General features: G+C 37.7%; 1 protein-coding gene across 2 annotated transcripts in view; it reads left to right on the forward strand.

Annotated features, from left to right (window-relative positions):
• Positions 1-19126, forward strand: part of LOC107664518 (sarcoplasmic/endoplasmic reticulum calcium ATPase 2-like) — a 61433-nt gene that overhangs the window by 5097 nt on the left and 37210 nt on the right. For both annotated transcript variants that reach the window (XM_016455110.1, XM_016455109.1), the window contains exons 2-3: positions 14465-14482; positions 14725-14807. In XM_016455110.1, coding sequence (XP_016310596.1) covers positions 14465-14482; positions 14725-14807 — 101 coding nt within the window. The remainder of the gene's footprint in view (positions 1-14464; positions 14483-14724; positions 14808-19126) is intronic.

A 19126-nucleotide genomic window follows, 5' to 3' on the forward strand; every position in this document is an offset into this window, starting at 1 on the left:
AGTTTTTTGAAGCCATTCAATAGCTTTGTGTGAGGAACAGGCTAAAATTTTAGTAAAATTCCAAGTTAATTCAAATGTGTGTAATGCTTTTTACAATATACAAGTTTCAAATCAGGTTTACAGAAAGTCATGCTATTATGTAACATAGAGCTTTTACTATGTGATATATGTCAGAAAACATTATTATTTAAAGGGGTCATTGGATGCAAAATTCACTTTTACATGTTTGAACATAAATGTGTGTTGGCAGTGTTTGTACACATCCACCCTATAATGATAAAAATGCACCCAGTGTTTTTTTTAATCCCTATAAATAATATCCCCTTACTCACATCAAGCCGTTCTCAGCTTCTTGGCTGTGTGACGTCACACAGACCCAGGCCCCTCCCACGATTGTTGATTGACACTGGCATTTTAGCACAGCCCCGCCCTGAGTGAGCTGTGAACAGTCCGCCATTGTTTCGATGCCGGATCAGGAGTAGACAAGAATGTCTCCTAAGCGATTGACGTGTTTTGTTGTGGGATGTAATAATGAACATAGCAGTCGTCATTTACTCCCGACATCTGATCCACTGAAGAAGCAGAGGATTTATTTTTGTTTTTGAAGGGAATGCGCCCCCGATCAACCTAAATGCATCTGTGTTCGCGCAAATCATTCGTGATCCAGCTTCACCTACAGAAGAAGTGAGTATAAGGTTTTTTTATGAATCTTTGCAAATCGCCTTTCCTAATAATGTGCTGGTTAGCAAGTTCCATGGCTAAATGCGGCTAAAATAAACCATCCGTGAGCGGAGCTCATTAGCATTTAAAGAGACATGTACTAAAGCCATGTAAAAAGGGTGTTGTTTTACATTACCATTGAGAAATTTTAACCCTTTGAGCGGTACAGTCCCACATATGGGATTTAGAACGTTTGGTGACGTCACATAACTGCCAAATTCAAACTGCGTTTTCGCGTTTTGGCTGGCCCTGAGCCAGAGAGAGAAGTGCACTGCGCTTGTCATATTATCACAACTATGCACTGTTTTTAACCACATAATATTTATTTAAGGTTTCAGACATTTAAATACACATAAGTACTAGTAAAACAATACATTGAGAGTTCATAAAATACACACGGATGTTTATGGAAGCAGCAATAAAAATCCATTCAAATATAATTTGCCGATGTATTTAATTTATATCAGATACACATAGGGTAAGTAACTATAAAGTTTACTCAATTCTTCTCCCAGTTCACCAGTCACTTGCATGTGTTTTGGGAGAAATTGATGAATTCACATGCTGTAATTAGACTGACAGGACTCTGCAGCGTGAACAAACATGGCGGCGCCCGTCTCACATTATAGATCACGATCAAGCTCATTTATGACGGTTTTTAAACGACACAACACACTCACTTACATGTATTTGTGAATCGGAATATCAGGTAGTTGATGACATGTTTATGGAAGCAGCAATAACAATCCATTCAAATATAATTTGCCTATGTGTTTTATTAATATCAGATACACATAGTGTAAGTAAATAAAGTTCACTCTATTCTTCTCCCAGTTCACCGGCCACTTACTTGCATGTATTTCGGGAGAAATTGATGAATTTAAGTGCTGTAAATGCGACTGACAGGACTCTCTGAACTGCATCGAAAAACAAACATGACGGCGCCCATCTCACATTACAGATCAGGATCAAGATCATTTCGAACGTTTTTTAAATGACAAAACACTCTCATTTACACATAGTTGTGAATCGGAATATCAGATAGTCATATCAGTTGATGATATGGTAAGCAAGTTTATGAATATTTTGAATAAAAAAGGAAAAGCAAAATAAAAGCGATCCATCTGTCATACAGTGTTATTGTGGCCGCGGTGTCACGTGACAAGCATGACGCGTTGCCATGGAAACAGTAAGGGGAAACGTTCTAAAATAACGGTCGCCTAAAAAAGCTAGAATATTTTAAACTCACCAGTGAAAGGGTGAACCAAAGTATGTTATAGACTTTTCATTAAGACCCTAAAGAATCATATCAACTTGTGGAAAATGGGCATTAAATGACCCCTTTAAGATGTTACATCAGCTTATGTAACAAATGGAGACAACCATAGCGTTTGTTGTCAGTGACTTACAAGCAACCTAGACTACTTTTACTTGTCACCATCCACTTTCATTGTATGAAAAGGGGAATCTGAGTATCTCCTTTTGTTTTTCACTGAAAAAAAAAAAAAGAAAATAACTAGGTTGAAATGAGTAAATAATGACAGAACCTGTGACCCAACTAGGAGATGTTTAGACATTATCCTGATCTGTACTGTAGGTCAAGGAACTGTGACTGCATATTCAGCCTCTCTCTTCATACAGTATTTTTTGTGACGTTACGAATACTTCCGTGGCTAGAGTCTCAAAATGAGGGAACACGTCTTCATTAACCATCATAAATGCTCTGTTTAACACTAAGTAGGGCGATCAATCAGCACAGAAGATACTATACTGCTCGGTTTTGGGTTGTGCTGAATTGAGGTCATCTCTAGCATGTATTTCACCTGTGTGCAAAAGGAGGCCAATAGTTAGATGCTGTTGTAACTGTGGTGGACTGAACCCTCTGGGGTTAATTTCATTGTCTGCTAACTAGGTATGTGCTTCCCACAGAGTTATTGTGGTAGGGAGTAGAGAGGTCAAGATTTGCTTTAGTTAAAATTAGTGGTCATACTGTGTTTGAAATGACATATCTTTATGATTTGCCTTTGAGGACTGTCCAGTTTTTTTTCTTCCATTTTTGTTAATCTTTAAAACTCATAGTAGATACTAAACACTGTAATGTCCAACACTGCTAAAACAGATATTGTGTGTGTGTGTGTGTGTGGAAGATGCCGTTTTCTCGCTTACAGCTGCGATCTAAGGACTCTCTATAAGAGGATGTTTGGTGTTTCGTTCTTTGTGGTGCAGAGTTTTGCGTGCCTTGCTGAAGAGCTTTTTGCGTGCGATTGTGCACATGCATGTGTTTTTGTATGTCATTCAGGCAGTTGGCATGGGTAGATGACTGCTGCTATACATATACACACACACACACACACAACTGGCTGGCATGTAAACACCAGAAAGACACACACTTACCTGAGGCCATTTTTAGAGGGCCCTATTCATTTTACTGCTCTTTTGTCTCCTGTCTCTCAAAATGCCTTGTAATGGAAATGCTTTCAAATAGTTGCATTTGTTTGGTATGGCATATCATCTGTGTGAAGCTTAGGTTTGGATGGTTTTGTTTCCTCCTTGTCAGAACTCCCCAGTTACACCAGGCCAGAATACTATAATACTTATTACTCATACAACAGCTCTTAAAGCCTACTAACAGTTGTACTGTGGGTTTGATTCAAAGTTTTTCGTTGTTGGATGTTTTTTAAAATGCCACAGACACAGTCATGATAAATTGAAGCTATAAGAAGTTTGAAGTGTATTATTGTCACGATTTCTCAGTTCTCTATGTGGTTGGCCTCATGAAAACAGCACTGAGTTGTAACTTCTGTAGTAGGCCTTCTGTAGTATACAGTACACTGAGTCAGTAAGATTCATTGTTGTTTTTGTCTTGAAGGCTGCATTAATGTAATCAAAAATAGTTATGATGGTAATATTGTGAAATATTTTTGTAATTTAAAATAACTGTTTTCGATTTTAATGTATTTTAAATGGCAATGCTGAATTGCTTCAGAAATCATTGTAATATCCTGATTTGGTGCTTAAGAAGCATTTCTAATTATGTTATATGTTATGTTTTATTTTTTATAAATAGAATGTTCAAGAACAGAATTTATTTGAAATCATTATTTTGTAACAGTGTAAAAGTCTTTACTTTTACTTTTTATCAGTTTAATCATGCATCCTTGTTGAATAAAAGTATTCATTTCTTTAAAAAATCATACTGATCCCAAATGTTTTATACTGTAATGTTTGACAAAGTAAGAAAGGCCTCATATGTTGACCACTAAGTTTTAAAATTTCAGAACGAACTGTTTCAACAAACCTAAGCCCACTTAAACATTTTCTGTAGGCCAAATGTATTAGCATAACCACAAGAAAATATCATCAGCTAGTGCGAACCACAGAAAACGTCCTTTGCCAGCTCTGCAAGTGGTGCATTTTCCAATACTTCTCTTAGCATTACATTGACCACATAAATTCTGCTTTTATACATGCAACATACATTGAAATCATCAGCAGTAAAATGCTGAGGTTTTTTGAAATGTGAAGTTGCATTGGTACATCATTTTACTGTAAATAAAAAAAGCTTAACTCCAGCACACTTACTGCAATACTGCACACATAGAATCATCACAATGCAGAATATGTTAGTATGTTAGAGTCAATAGCTAATAGCTATTGGTTTTTATTTGTAATTTTTTTCTTGCTTGTTTGAGAAAAGGAAGTAAACTGAGGCTGGAATGTTATCATTAGCACATCTTGTGTGTGCGTGTCTGTGTGTTTGTGATCTGCTTCTATCTTGTCATTCAGCTCTCATTCTCACCTCCCACTTCTGCTCACAGCATCACCTCCTTGTGGCAAACCGCTCATTTGACTCAGCCTGTATGAGTGTAGTGTTTTTATTAATCGTAATAATTTCTCTTTTCCTTCATGCTATGCTGATAAGTAGCTAGGTTGCATGCACTGCAAGAGAAAATGCTGTGTGTTCCTGTTTGTATGTCTGCTGTTTATGAATGAGTGTAAGTGCATGTGTTTTTGTGGACATGGTTCTGTCTTTTCAGCTGTTGTGTTTTCCCAGATCTGTAGGTCAGGTAACTCTGCAATGGAAACCCAGGAAATATCCATCACTGTTCAAGACTTTAATCTTGCTACAAACTCTTGCTTTCTTAAAGAGATAGTTTAACCAAAAATGAAAATTCTGTCATCATTTTCTCACCCTCATGTCGTTCCAAACCTGTATGACTCTCTTTCTTCTGTGGAACATAAAGGAAGCTATTTTGAGAAATGTCTCAGTGTTTTTTTTTTTTTTTCGTCCATACAATGGTCAGTGGTCACCAAAATGTTTGGTTACCAACATTCTTTAAAATATCTTCTTCTGTGTTCTGCAGAAGAAATTAATAAAGGTTTGGAACAACATTAGAGTGAGTAAATGATGACAGAATTTAACATTTTTGGGTGAACTATCCCTTTAAGACCCATTAGTCAGCTAGTTGTTCAGGCAGTCCACTGACTTGTTGGCTGTTCTCTCATTTTTTAGTGTGTGTGTGTGAACTTCGTATTCACTGTTGCTGGTAACTGTGCTGTGTTTTTAAATGGAAACATCCGAAAAACATTTCTCTGAGTGAGAAATGATTTATGTTATGTGTGTATGCGTGTTGCAGATGTGAATGTTATTCTGTTAAAACTGAGGATCACTGTGAGTGATGCATGTAGGGTTGCTGTACAGTGTCAGTGGAAACTTTGTGTGAGACCAGAGCTTCCCCTTCAGAAAGAAATAGTATTGTTACGTAACACCTCAGACCAATAACAATGCTTTGAGCTGGCCGTGAAGTAGGCAATTAAATAACGTTAAATATGAAATGTAAAATTAGTGAGTGTGAGAAAAGTTATGCATGTATTCCAGGTGTGTTTGAATGACTTTGAGGTATATTTAATAACATCAGTTTAAAGTAACTGTGTCTATATAACTGGGTATTACTAAACTCACTATGAACTATAAACAGAAACCTTTTGCTTATGTCTTATTCCAGAGATTAATGATCTTCTCATGAAATGAAGGAAAATGTGCAAATTGGCCTTATAATATGACCATTTCTTGTGAGCAGTGTATCGCTCTTTATTTCCCTCTCTTTTTTGTTATGCAGTGTTATGAGCCAAATAGTTACATCCCTGTATTCATCACTCATAATTTATTTTCCATTAACTTGATACTCTGCATCCCAACCTCATAAAGTACCAAGTATTGTGCATAAATGTTACTAGAATGCTTACTATGCAAATGATGTTGACTCATAGGGGCGTCCATAAATACACAGGCAAAGTGACTTGAACTTATTCTCATTTTCAGTGAGAGTTGGCAATGTCTGTCTGGCAGTGTGAGTAAAAGCAACCATTGGTGATGCAACAAGTTGAGCAGAGTTCAACTTCATGCAAATGAGTAGCCACTTCCAGTGGTGGTACAGATACTGGAGCTCACAAGAAGCCAACAGTGACCTGGCAACCTCCTTAATCACTGTATGTGTGAACGCCTCTTTACGCAAAGGTTTTCCGGGCATTTTGGCCCTCAATTTGAAGTTTAGCTTAATAATTAGCATGTTTACTCCTCTAGTGTTAAGAAATGTTTACTGTAGGTACGCATTGTCCTGCAGTCATACAAATCACATATGAGTGGATTATCAGTGATTTATTCACAATAATCAACAGTTAGGCTACACTTTCATTGACGTTACAGTGTCTTTTCATAGTAGTTTCCATCATGACTATCTTGAGCAGTAGTCGATAACTCCAGCACAACTAGGGTTGGGTACCGTTCACATTTTAACTGGTACGGTACCGGTATCAGTACCTGAATTTCGGTGCCGGTACCCAACGGTACCTTTTTTCGGTACTTTACTCTCTGTGTAATTACAAAAATGTTTATGTCAGTGAAAAAATAAGTCCAAAAGTCTCAATTTCAACATTTTGAACAATAGGGCCCTACAAACTTTTTCTTTCTTTCTTTCTTTCTTTCTTTCTTTTCCCCCCAGAAATTCTTGTTTTAATTTTTCTGAAAATCAAATGAAGGCATAATCTGGTTGTAATATTTATTTAATCATTTAATTGTTTTATTTAAATTTGATAGAAAATGGAATATCTAAAGATGTACATTATACTGTACAAATGTAACACAAGAGTAATATATTTCAATTACATGTTAAACCGCACTTTTATTTTGACAGGTTGCCATGAAGTTTCTGTGTGTATACAGTATGATGATGCTAGTTTTCTCAAATGAAATGGTAAAATTCTTGCGAAGTGACTCTCACAGCAGCTCTGGAGATTAAGTTTTTGTGTTCATGCCGTCATATAGTGAGACGCAGAGGCCGAAAATCACCGCGAGCCTCACGCGTAATTCCGTGGCATTCCGCACTATAGAGTAAATTACGTTTTTCTGAATGGACTCCACGATCCCGTCCTCGTTTTTGCAGAATCCATATGGCCCTAGAAATGTAACCACACTTCAGAACATTTCGGCTTGCCTTGTGCGTTGTTTGAACGAGTTGCAGGGGTGACCTCACGTCACAGGGTCTCTCTTTCTCTCTCTGTAGCGTATGCGCCCAGATGCGTTCTCAGGTACTGAAATTTGGCACCGATTGATTTAACGTGAATCGGTACTCGGTAGTACCGACGCAATTCGGTCGGTACCCTTAAAATTACCGAGTTCGGTACCCAACCCTAAGCACGACTGCATTAGAATTCCTTCCAAGTTATTTTGAGAAGCTGAAGGAGGCTTGGAACTTCTGTTTTAATGCCTGCTTTGTAAATGGCACTTAAAGCAAGGAATTATTTTCTGCCTTCAACGCACAGTACATTGATCATAAGACTTGTTCACATTAATTCAAACAGCGCCTTTATGTATTGAGAGTCACTCCTGATTTATAGTAGTAGAGTGTTGTTGCGTTAATTGAAGTGCGTATAAATCAAGAGTAGGATTTATGTTGTGTAACATTTATTTTGGGTGAACGTTGACAGAGAAATGCTGTTCCAGCCAGGTGGTCATGGCAACTACTCTTAAAACTTCATATTTTCATGGTTGAAAGGGACAGAAACTGACAGAAACAGAAAAAGTAGATCTGAAACATGTAAACAATGTTTATAATATTGTAATAAATCCCTAACCTCGAATATTAAACATTGGCTGGTATTGCAGTGTTTGAGCTATGGACTTGAATGGCACTTTAATTCATTTGCCATGTTGAAGGGTTGTGTGCTTTTCTGAGCAATCTGATCTTTGTCTGGTGGATGATAAATAAGGCAAAAATAGGCTTACATTTAAAGGAGGGACTTGACTCAGATCTAGAGACCAGAATACAGTCTATATAGGTGAATAGGATAGAGATTTCCATAGGATTTTTTACCAATATGGTTAGTATTGGATACATAATTGTGCATGCTAATTTTCTTCTATTTTTACATTTAGATGACTCTTGCTGTCATCCAATGCTTACTTATAGGTAATCTTCAAAGGCACTAAAAAGTAGGGATATAACGATTAACCGTGAGCCGTTTGAAAATCGATTCAAATATGTGACGATTCAAATCGGTCGAGATGCTAAACAAATTTAGGCGATTCATTTAGGTGTAGGAGTTTATATGAATGCATGTCTGAGGGGAACTTACTGTCTTTAGAAAAGTTTAGATGGTATTTTTCTTTTCATTTTGCCTCTGTATAATGCATATTAAAGTTTATAAGTGCAGCACTGCTTTGCAGAGGAAACCAAGGAAACGCTTTAAGCGCCACCTGCTGGCAGAGAGTGAATCTGCGGCTGCTGTTTCATGCAGATATTTGTATGTATAGTTTTACAAAACTGAAGTCAAACCATTCTGTTTTTGCTTCAAATTTCGAAATTATACAATCTAATTTAGATTAAAAACTGCTCATGTTGCATGTATGCAGCATCTTTGTTTGGATCATGATTAAAATGCAGTTGTTGCCTCTAATTTTAAATGGAAAGAACACAGACAAAGCCTTATTTTGTTTATATGAAGAGATATATTTTTATTGGTGTTACTTATTTATTTGATTTGGGGCTTGTTTTAAAATTTCAATGTAGTTTTGTTATTTACATTTACATTATATTTAAATTTTGTCATTTAGCAGGCGCTTTTGTCCAAAGCGACTAACTAATGAGGACAATAGAAGCAATCAAAACCAACAAAAGAGCAATAATTTACAAGTGCTATATTAGTATATTATTATAGTTTTATATTTCAATTTCACAAAGAAATGTGCAGCATTTTGTCCAAGCAATAATAAAAGGACACATTTAATTTATAATTTGTCTTAAATCTCATTTTGTGAAAAAATAATAATCGTGAATCGAATCGAATCATGAGTTGAGTGAATCGTTACATCCTTACTAAAAAGTCTTAAAATAGGCTATATACATTTTTCATACTGCAATGTGATGCCTACATTCACTTGTGGCATTAATCTATTAGATTTTTATTTTGCTTTTATTTAGATGTACATAGTATAGAATTGTAATTTTGTCCATAACGTAAAAATAACTGATGGTATCATTATCAGCCAGAATTGTAAAATTGGTGCATCATTACATTTCACTTTAATATATTCGACTCAATATATTGTGAACAAATTCATCCATGCTTATGTTTGTTTGTTTGTTTATTTATTTAATTTTGACCTCCTAATGTTTAAAGTATCATAAGTCGATTCATTCATCTGCCTCTGTTTTTGGGGGCAGAGCTCAACCTCAAAGTCTCTGCCCTACATTTTTTTCTGTTTTGATAAGCTCTTACAATTCAGAAGAAAGGATATGTTGCTACTTTTGTTTGAATGTGTTTATAATCAGTGGAATTGAAACATACTAGGTTGTGATATCAATGGTTAATATAGCTACGTTCACACTGTCAATTTTTGGGACTGACAACCGCACTTTCTTTACAGGTGTGAGTCTCGAAATGTTCCGTTCACACAGCAGCTTACAGTTGTGTTTAGAATACTGTCTGTATGAACGTGCAACGGGAGTCAAGCCCGTATTCCTTACCAGTAACCATAGCGACAGTGACCAAAGTAAATGAGTAAAATCAAAGATGGTGACGTCCATAAAACTGAAAGTCTTATCACTTTCTGACACGACAAGAGTCCAATCGAGCCGTGAGTTCATCCGTCAAATCTTCATTAACCGACAGCAGCCTTTAAATTTGGGTGGAGAGCGGAGTTTGAGTCGCGCGCAGAACACAAAACTGACGGGAGCGGCTCTGGTGGAAAACTGACGGGATCTAAAAATTGAAGGTGACAGACACACAGCTCATTTCTCCATCGTCACTGTAAGTTACCGAAAACACACATGAAAACACGTAACACACATTAGACATGCGTTTGTGAGGCAGAGCAGCTCCCTCTCGCACTGTATGACGTGACAGACAACTAGTTGTCCAGTCCTGTTCCGTTCACACAGCACGTGTGTTCCGAGAATGCGGTTGTGAGTCCTGAAAATTTGCAGGTGTGAGTTCGGTTACAGAATGCGGTTGTCACACCCGTAAATAACCGAACTGTGTGTGAATGTAACCGTATTAAGGACTCAAATACAGGACTGACAGCGTATTCTGCTGCTGTGTGAACGTGGCCTATTACTTTCCCCCGCCCATCGTTGTTTTATAGGTCGAAAAAGTTTTTGCTAAAAGATTTTTTGAACAAGATTTTATGGCACTGTGGAATCTAATGCAGTAGTAAGACTGGGCTCATTTAATTTTGGAAGTAAACAAGTTCAGGTTAGCTGTGAGCTCAGCTGGGTCACACTTTCACTGCATCCTACCGTGTGCTGCCATGCTCTCGCTTGTCCTCCTACTTCCCTGGTTACAGAAGTTACAGGCTCTGTGTGTTGTTGGCAACTGTTTCCAGGAAGTGTTTCCCCTCTCCCACTGACTGGTGTGTAAACAGACTGCCACTTGTTTTCACTTACTGTGTGGTTGTAGAGTGAAAGAGAGGGAAAGAAAGATAGTTGAAAAAACAGGGTGGAAAAGTAGAGCAAGATGAATTTAAAGGGGAACAACAAAAGTGAGCTTGTGTGTGTGTTTGTTATGCATGAGGGCAGGGTGAAGTCACGATGTAGGAATGTGCCTGGGCCAGACAAGCAAACACGGCCCAGATGACTCTGAGGGAATCCTTGGCACACCCTAACAGGGAACCCCTTCCATCCCTCATCTCTTTCTGTCTTTCCCACCCTCCTTCCTCCCACAAAGGTTGTGTTTGTGTTCAGGCCAACGGTCGGGCCCAGAAATGCCTACAGCATGTTCAGATTCACTCTTGTTCTCTGGTTTGAGGTCAGTTTAGCAATTTCCTCAATATGTGTGAGGCAAAATGCACCTAGATCAGCAGAAACCTGCACCTAGAACTAGCGAGGTAAAGCGACAGTAGGACAGCATGATAAACACACACACACACACACACAGAGCTGGAAAGAGAGGGAAACACAGGGCCATTACTCCCCCTGTCCTGCCACCCACTTTTTCCACACCACTGGAGGAATATGCTGCTGCTCTGCAAGGTGATTACTTTCCACAACAGACTTCAGATGAGTTCATATTCCTATTACATAATATCATGTTGAATTAGAGCTGAAGCCGGTCGCATATGCGAGTGATTTACTCGCAATGTAGAGGGTTGCATAAGATAGTTTGATAATATTTTTAGGAGGTTGCTGTTTACTTTGTTAATGCTCTGAATGAACTCGAACATTCTACTCTCATTCTCAGAAATATACAACTCTGAAATTAATACTTTAATTCAGCAAGGATGCATTAAGGATGTATTAAACAGAATCAGTAAAAACATTTATGTTGCAGAAGATTTCTTTTTCAGATAAATTCTGTTCTTTTGAGTTTTTTTTTTTTAAATCAAACAATCACCAAATCAGCACTGGGAATGATTTCTGAAGGAATGTGACACTGAAGACTGGAGTAATGGCTTCTGAAAATTCACAGGAGTAAATTACTTTTTAAAGTATATTAAAATACAAAACAGTAATAACATTTCACAATATTACTGTTCGTACTGTATCTTTCAAAAAGAACAAAAAAAAAATCATACTAGCCCCATACTAACTAATTTTGAACTACAATTTTAAAACGAAAACGAAAATTCTTATGTAGTTATTTCAGAGCTGCAATACAAAATTCTAAAGTAGTAAAAAATGTAATACATAATTCTAAACTACAAAATTCTGAAATACTTGGTTTTAAACTTTTTAAATCAGAAGCAGAAATTTTGCACTAGAATATTATGAAATATGTGGTTTTAAAGTAGAATTTTTTTTATCTATAATTCAAAATATTGAACAGATTTGATAAGGTCAGGCAGTGCTTCTGTAGCTGGGAATTCAGAGGAGCAAGAAAAACTGTATGGGATATTCTTGCTTCCTGTAATGTATGCACAGGGCCCTTAAAAAGAAAAGAATGACTCACAGTTATCGGAGCATTTGAAGTACATCACTGCACTTATATCACATAGACGGAGCTCTCGACAGCAGATTCTCAGGCTCTCTAGTACAGACAGATCTCATAGCCTGAGGAAAGATGAAGAGAAGAATCTGCTCTGTTCTTCAAAGCAGAACATACTCTTTCATGCCTTTCTCCCTCGCTCTCATTCACTTTTACATCTGAAGAAATCTCATTCGTCTTGTTTAATTACGAAAAAACTTTAAAAAGCTGAATAAGACCGAACATTATTAAGTAAACATGCGGTCACGATTTCTTGTATTTTTCCCCCATACAATTTTTTCCAAGTGTTGCTGGAAATTCAGTCATTGATGGGCCAAATGTGTGCGTTAAGACTGTTTGGATGTGTGCCGCCTTTTTTGAAAGGGAAATGGGAATCTTGATGCTTTACCGCTGTGTAATTTCACTGCTGCAGGTCTTCTGCCATGAGCCAATTTCATCTTGGTTTCCACTGCACGTGCATCGAGCCTGTTCCCAACTGCAGAACCATGAAGACGTCATGACTTGCGTGACCTGTTCCCAGCCTTTCCCTGAATGTATGATTGTGAGACAAAAATTGTGTTAATCAAGAATGAGAGATCAAAGGAATCAGATATTTGTCTCAATAAGGCAGGGAAAGCCCCCTTTCCATAAGTGAGAGTCAAGAGACAAAGGCAAGTGCAATCAAGTTGTTCTTGGTTATCAGAACTGATGTGGATGCAGGCTTTCACTCTGAGCAGAATGGCAGGGAAACTCCTGATAGTATCTGCACAAAGCAAAGTTAAACTTGACCCAAGTACACACAAACACATGCTTGTTGGAGTTCAGGAACACCCTTTATTTTCTCTCGCTATCTTTTGGGTCGGTTCCAAGGATTTTCCATTGTGCTTTCTCTAGGTCCATTCATGAACAGTCTCCCAGAAACAAACTGTTCTTGTACACTTCTGCATACATTTGTCAGTTGTGATTAATTAGTGAAATCACTTAATAGTCAGATGCTCTAATAGAGTGTCGTAATTGCACCTATAGCAGCAGTCAGTCTGAACTGATTATTAATGAGGCCAGTCTTTCCCCACGCAGACGGACATGCATGCTAAACGGCTGCGAATCCTCAAGATTTCAGAGTAGAGCCTCAACAAAGAGGGCATCTGTGTTGTAATTATGATGCGTGTGTGTGAAAGAGAGAGGTCCGTAAAGCTCCGCCCCCTCCCACTCTCCACATGCTCTTCGGCTCCCACACGCTCTGACTCGAGAACCTTCTAGAACTGACTAAACAGCAGTGTGTAGGCCACAGAGCACATCTATGTCGTATGACTCTTGTACAATGCCAGAAATGTTTGTTTCATCATGAAATTCTCCCTCTTTCTGAAAGGAAGCACATTCACTAAGCAAACGCCATCACAGTTGGTGGTCCATCTGTACATTTTCCACCCCAGATGATATTCTTTGCGTGCAAAGGTTGTGGTTTACATTTAGTGAGCCGTTTGTGAATGTACCTGTTATGGGTTTTATTACATCACTGTAGAAGTTTTTTATTACATCACTGTAGAAGTTTTTTTTTAAATAAATATTTTGTACGTTCTTTTTTTTGTGATAAGTGAGGATGATATTATAATTCTGGCCCATACCTATAAGCTGATAATTTTATTGGCCAATGAATGATAAATATCTGATATTAAAATCCTATAGTATTTTGTCACATAAAAGACATAAAAAAAGAATCATTTGACATGAAAGTTGATGTGTACAAGTTTGTTTATGATAGTGTATTTATTTAGGCATCACAACATTAAAACGTATACAGTATTGAAAATTATAAATTTTGAGATATGTCATCTCTGCCCCTTTTTTCTACAATCAACCTTTTTGTGTTTTTAAAGATTAACATTAAGTGAGTGTTAGATGCTTCAAAGGTATTGCAGCTTGTTTTGCATTGTAGGAATCTTTGCAGGGAATAGCTCAGACACTGCAAAAATCTCATATCTATTCTGCAGAGAGAAGTAGTCCATTAATCCTAAATCAATAATTGTCTACGCTGATCTGTAATCTTCTGGTTTAGTATTGCGCTGCATGTCTCTGTGTATTTAACATTCAGGCAAAAAATGAAGCCAAACTCGCACTATCACGGGCAATGCAGTGTGATGTAAAAGAAACTGTTTAAACACCGTTTTTACCGTATGGCCTTTCTAACAGAATACCCTCTGTTTTGTCCTCTCTTTCTCTCTCTCTCCCTCGTACCCTGCCTCTCATTCCACAACGGATTGCCTCGCTGTGTCTTGACTGACAGAGCTCCCAGCCGAAGAAGGTAAATATTGATCTTTCCATCAAGTTGTTACTGCTCTCTCTTTATGGGTTGCACCGTTAGCACGGGCTCAGTCATTCAGTTTTACTAGAGAGAGGTAAACTTTAAAACTTACTTTAAGACACACATGCACAAACACATGCACTGCGTTACAGCTGTGTGGTTTAACTTGACACCCACTTGTCATTGAATACTTTAACATTTTGTCGGTCTGTTTGTCATTCTCATATTTGTCTCTCTCACAGGTAAATCACTGTGGGAGTTGGTGGTGGAGCAGTTTGAGGACCTCCTGGTGAGGATTCTGCTGCTGGCAGCCTGCGTGTCTTTCGTAAGTGACTTTCTTTCTGGTTTAAATGTGATTCAGAAATTGTATTTTATTCCCAGCACAATAAATAGTATGACAGCCAGACCCCACCGTAAGTTTTATAGCAGTTATAGTTTATGCAGTTGGTGAGGTAATGCAGAAAACAAGACAGAATGAATTGCCGTCACAATCTATCACATCCAGTTTGGTGTGCTAAACCTCAAATTTCACTAAATGATTGTCAATAATCAGAGCACGGAAGAGAGATTAAGTGAGAGATGGATTTTTTTTAAATCTCCCCTTTTCATTTTTAAAATCTCTCTTTGTAGTCAAATGATATATGTAAAACCCTCGCCAGGACTCATTTGTGTGGTTTAAGGTCATTTACCTGGGTGTCTTGTGCTTTCACTAGAGAGCACAGGTAAATGAATGAGGTGACTTAAAGTCAAAGCTCATTTGTCCATAAACCATGTCAGAAAACTCCAAAGAAACTAGATGTGCACTCAGCATTTTTTCAGTTAGGCCTTGGAAAGTAAGCATTTTCAGCGCTGCATGTTTATCACCTGCAAGATTGGTGTAGCAGTTTATCTCAATGGTGTTACGTCAGGTATAAGTGTAAAACTACATACTTTCATAATCGACTACACATTTGAGGAAGCACTGTACAATACGACTCATTTAGGGTCTGATTTACCAAACATTTGATATGGAGTCAGGGCTCGAAATGAACTTTTTTACTTGGTAGCACTGGTGTTTCCAACTTCAAAAAGTTAGGAGCACCAGCAAAAATTTAGGAGCACTCACCAAAAATGTATGAGCATCACAACTACAAATTATATATTAACAGATTTTATCCTTACATTCTTAACTTTAATGCAGATTTTGTATTGGTTAATATTAGCTGTCAATCTGTCAGTCACTGCTTTTCGCTAACTACCGCGAGAAAAAGAAAGGGCTGAAGAAGAGAGAAAATGAAAAGTACACTGACAGATTTCTTTTGTAAACAACCTAAAGTTAAGCTCTTCTTTGGTGAGGGTTAGGATGGTGCATGCGGTGTTAAATTTTACATTCAGCTCTGCCAGTTGCACCGAACGGCTGGCAGCTAGGGGTGTGCAATATTGACAAAAAATTATATCTCGATGTTTTCTGGGATTTTATCGATAACAATAATTTGACTGAGTGGGTCAAGTGCAAAGACCGCAAGTGTGGGTATTTGGACAAGGCTACTAAGGCTACAGAGAAGTTAGTTTTTTTTTTTCAGGGTTGGCGCTAAACTCTGCAGGACATCGGCACTCCAGGACCGACGTTGCCTACCCCTGAACTATATGAAATGATGTAAAGGCCCCATATCTTGATTAGGTGTGTTTTTTTTGGATTTTGCAATATGTCAAAATATGTCAAACCGCACATCGTAAAACAACAATTACGAAATGTGTAGAACAGCGGAAAGCAGTGACTGGGTGATTGACAGCTAATATTAACCAATCTAAAATCTGCATTAAAGTTAAGAATGTAAAGATGAAGTTTAATTGGTTATGTAGCCTAACGTTTCATAAAATGGCAGACAGGTCACCGTATCAACACACAGAAGGCACATACTCTGAACGTTTTTAGAGAAATGAAAACAGGTCGCACAACAACAATTATATGCACTCGCACAAATGCTCCCAAGTATATTTTGAGGTCGCACAGATTAAATTTCGGGAGCATATGCGACCAAAATGGTCGCAATTTCGAGCCTTGGGAGTGTACAGTAGGGCACGCTCTTATGTAGATGCTGCACAACAGAATGGAACAGAACAATCATGATGCGTTTATCAAAGTTGAAGAATTTTTAAATTGACACGTCATCCTAAAAATGCAATGATCATGGTGCAAGATGCAGAAAAAACAGTGCGAGACAGGGTGCAAATAGGATGAATTTAGAAACCCAAATCATCTCGCGTTTGTTGTGTCAAGTCTAACAGCCGTCTCACCCTCTCAGCTGGCTGAAATTTGCTCTGAGAAGTTATGTCTGTAAATTCATGCCAGTTAAAGAACCATTTAGAATAACCATAGCTATAGCTATAATAATAATAATAATATGTACTACCTTTTAAAAGTTTGAGGTCAGTAATATTTTTAATGCTTTTGAAATAAACTCTTATGCTCATCAAGAAGACTACATTCATTTGATCAAAAATACAGAGAAAAGTGTAGTATTGTGAAATCTTATTGCAATTTTAAATAACTGTTTCCTATTTTAATATATTTTAAAATTCTGTTTATTTAAAACACATCTGTCACTTTTGATAAATTTATTGCATCCTGACTTTTTCTTACTGTCTCTAAACTAGAGTCAGATTTGAGTAGATTAGATTTGAGTAGTAGATAAACTATTCTTATGCTGTCATGTAATGATTGTGTTGCTGTGGTTCTGTTGAGCAGGACACCAGACTTTCCAAAACTCTGACTTGTTAAACTGGTGAGCACAGTCTGTTTTTCTTATTGGCTTTTATGAATTTACCTTTTTATGAACTTTCCGTCTGACTTGTAGCAATAGGGGCCACGGTCGAACCACTCCAGCCCCCCACCGTTCTGTGAGAGTAATATAACATGAGCGCGCACATGCTCTTGCTCACCCGCAGTGGAACGGACAGTCAGACACACTGCTGTGGTTTTTGTGTACATACTTTTTGTTTCCAGACATCTGCGTTCAGTGTCTTCTTCAAGTACATCAGCATTTGGAGCTCTGCTCATGTCATCTATCATTGTGTCTTTCATCCATACTTTTATTGTCTTAACCGTGGTTAAATTCTTTGAGGCGAGCACCAGTCATCCGACCACTGGAGTCCTGTGGAACACTTGAAACTGATAGAAATATTGCATTAGACCTCCCAGAAAGCCTTGTGTGTGTTTGTGTGCTAGACAAATGCTATGGTGCAATGGAAATACTCCGGGGAGATCAGCCCATTCTTGGAACTCATTTGTGTGCCTTTTTGAATATATTAAAATCTTTAGCATTCAGCTTTCCTGACTTTTTTGCATGTTATGAGAGCAAAGCCGTCGGTATCTAAGCGACGGGGGAGCCGCAGAGGCAAAAATGTTTTTTTTTTTTTTGTGAAGTGTTGTGTTATGAGGGTATGATAGCCTGACTCATTCTAGAACAGCATGTGCTGGGAATGAGAGCTATTGGATGGAAACAAATAGTGCAGCCATGCGACTGCTGGTCCCAAGAAGCCCGAAATGGTTGCCCATTTTCATTTCATTTCATTTCAGATAACTAGCTGTATTGCTTCTGTCCTGATAAGTTTTTCATTCCTTTTCTGTCATCTTTCATTTTTCAGGTCAGCTGTGTTTCTAACATCCTTCTTGCATAGATCTTGTCCATGCATTACTGGTGTACAGCGCTCTCCGCCTTATCAGTCATGGCTTCAGAAGATCTCTGGCAGATTGTACATCAGTATAATGATATTTAGCTATTTTCTGTTAGACCTCAATATACATTACATTTACATTTAGTCATTTAGCAGACGCTTTTATCCAAAGCGACTTACAAATGAGGACAATAAAAGCAGTCAAAGCTAACAAAAGAGCAACAATATATAAGTGCAAATGACAAGTCTTAGTCGTTTCTTGAAGATGGCTAAGGACTCAGCTCCTCGGATTGAGTTGGGCAGGTCATTCCACCAGGAGGGAACAGTATATCATTTAATATAAAATGAGAATCTTAAACACTCGAGACTTCAGCACAGCACTGCACGTCATCAGAGAAAAGGTCACTTGAACAATGGATAGACTTCCTGTATTTAAATGGTAAAGAGAATGCCCGCCGAGAGGCTCTTCCAATTGATGATTTGAGAAAAGCTTCTCAGTGGAGCAGTTTTGAAGGAGTTTTTATGCTTCCAGGGGTGGGGTGAGATTTATGAATTTAGGTACTACTTCAACATGTGAAAATTTGTTATTATAAGAAACCTTTCCTAAGGTCAAATTTTGGTCACTGTGAATAACTTTTAGCTAGTGATGGCATGAAAACTTTTAATTTATGTTTTTGGTATAGTATTCACTGTACTTTCAGTTAAAAAAAAGTGAAGTTGGGAGTTTGGGTAGGCCATCAGATTCTAAAACCTCAAAATAAACCTCAAATCTTGGTCACAGTGTGCTCAAATTGATCCAAATACAGTTGTCAGTTGTCTTGTAATTGTAGGGGAATGATTTTATGGTGTCTTAAAGGGATAGCTCACCCAAAAAAGTAATTTTTTTCATTATATACTTACCCTACATATCTTTTAGAACCTGACTTTCCTCTGTGGAACACAAAAGAAGATGCTTTGAAGTCTTTGAAAAAATGTTCAAACTAATAG

This window comes from Sinocyclocheilus anshuiensis, unplaced genomic scaffold, assembly GCF_001515605.1.
Source record: "Sinocyclocheilus anshuiensis isolate Anshui unplaced genomic scaffold, SAMN03320099.WGS_v1.1 scaffold403, whole genome shotgun sequence".
In the NCBI taxonomy this organism is placed as follows: domain Eukaryota; kingdom Metazoa; phylum Chordata; class Actinopteri; order Cypriniformes; family Cyprinidae; genus Sinocyclocheilus; species Sinocyclocheilus anshuiensis.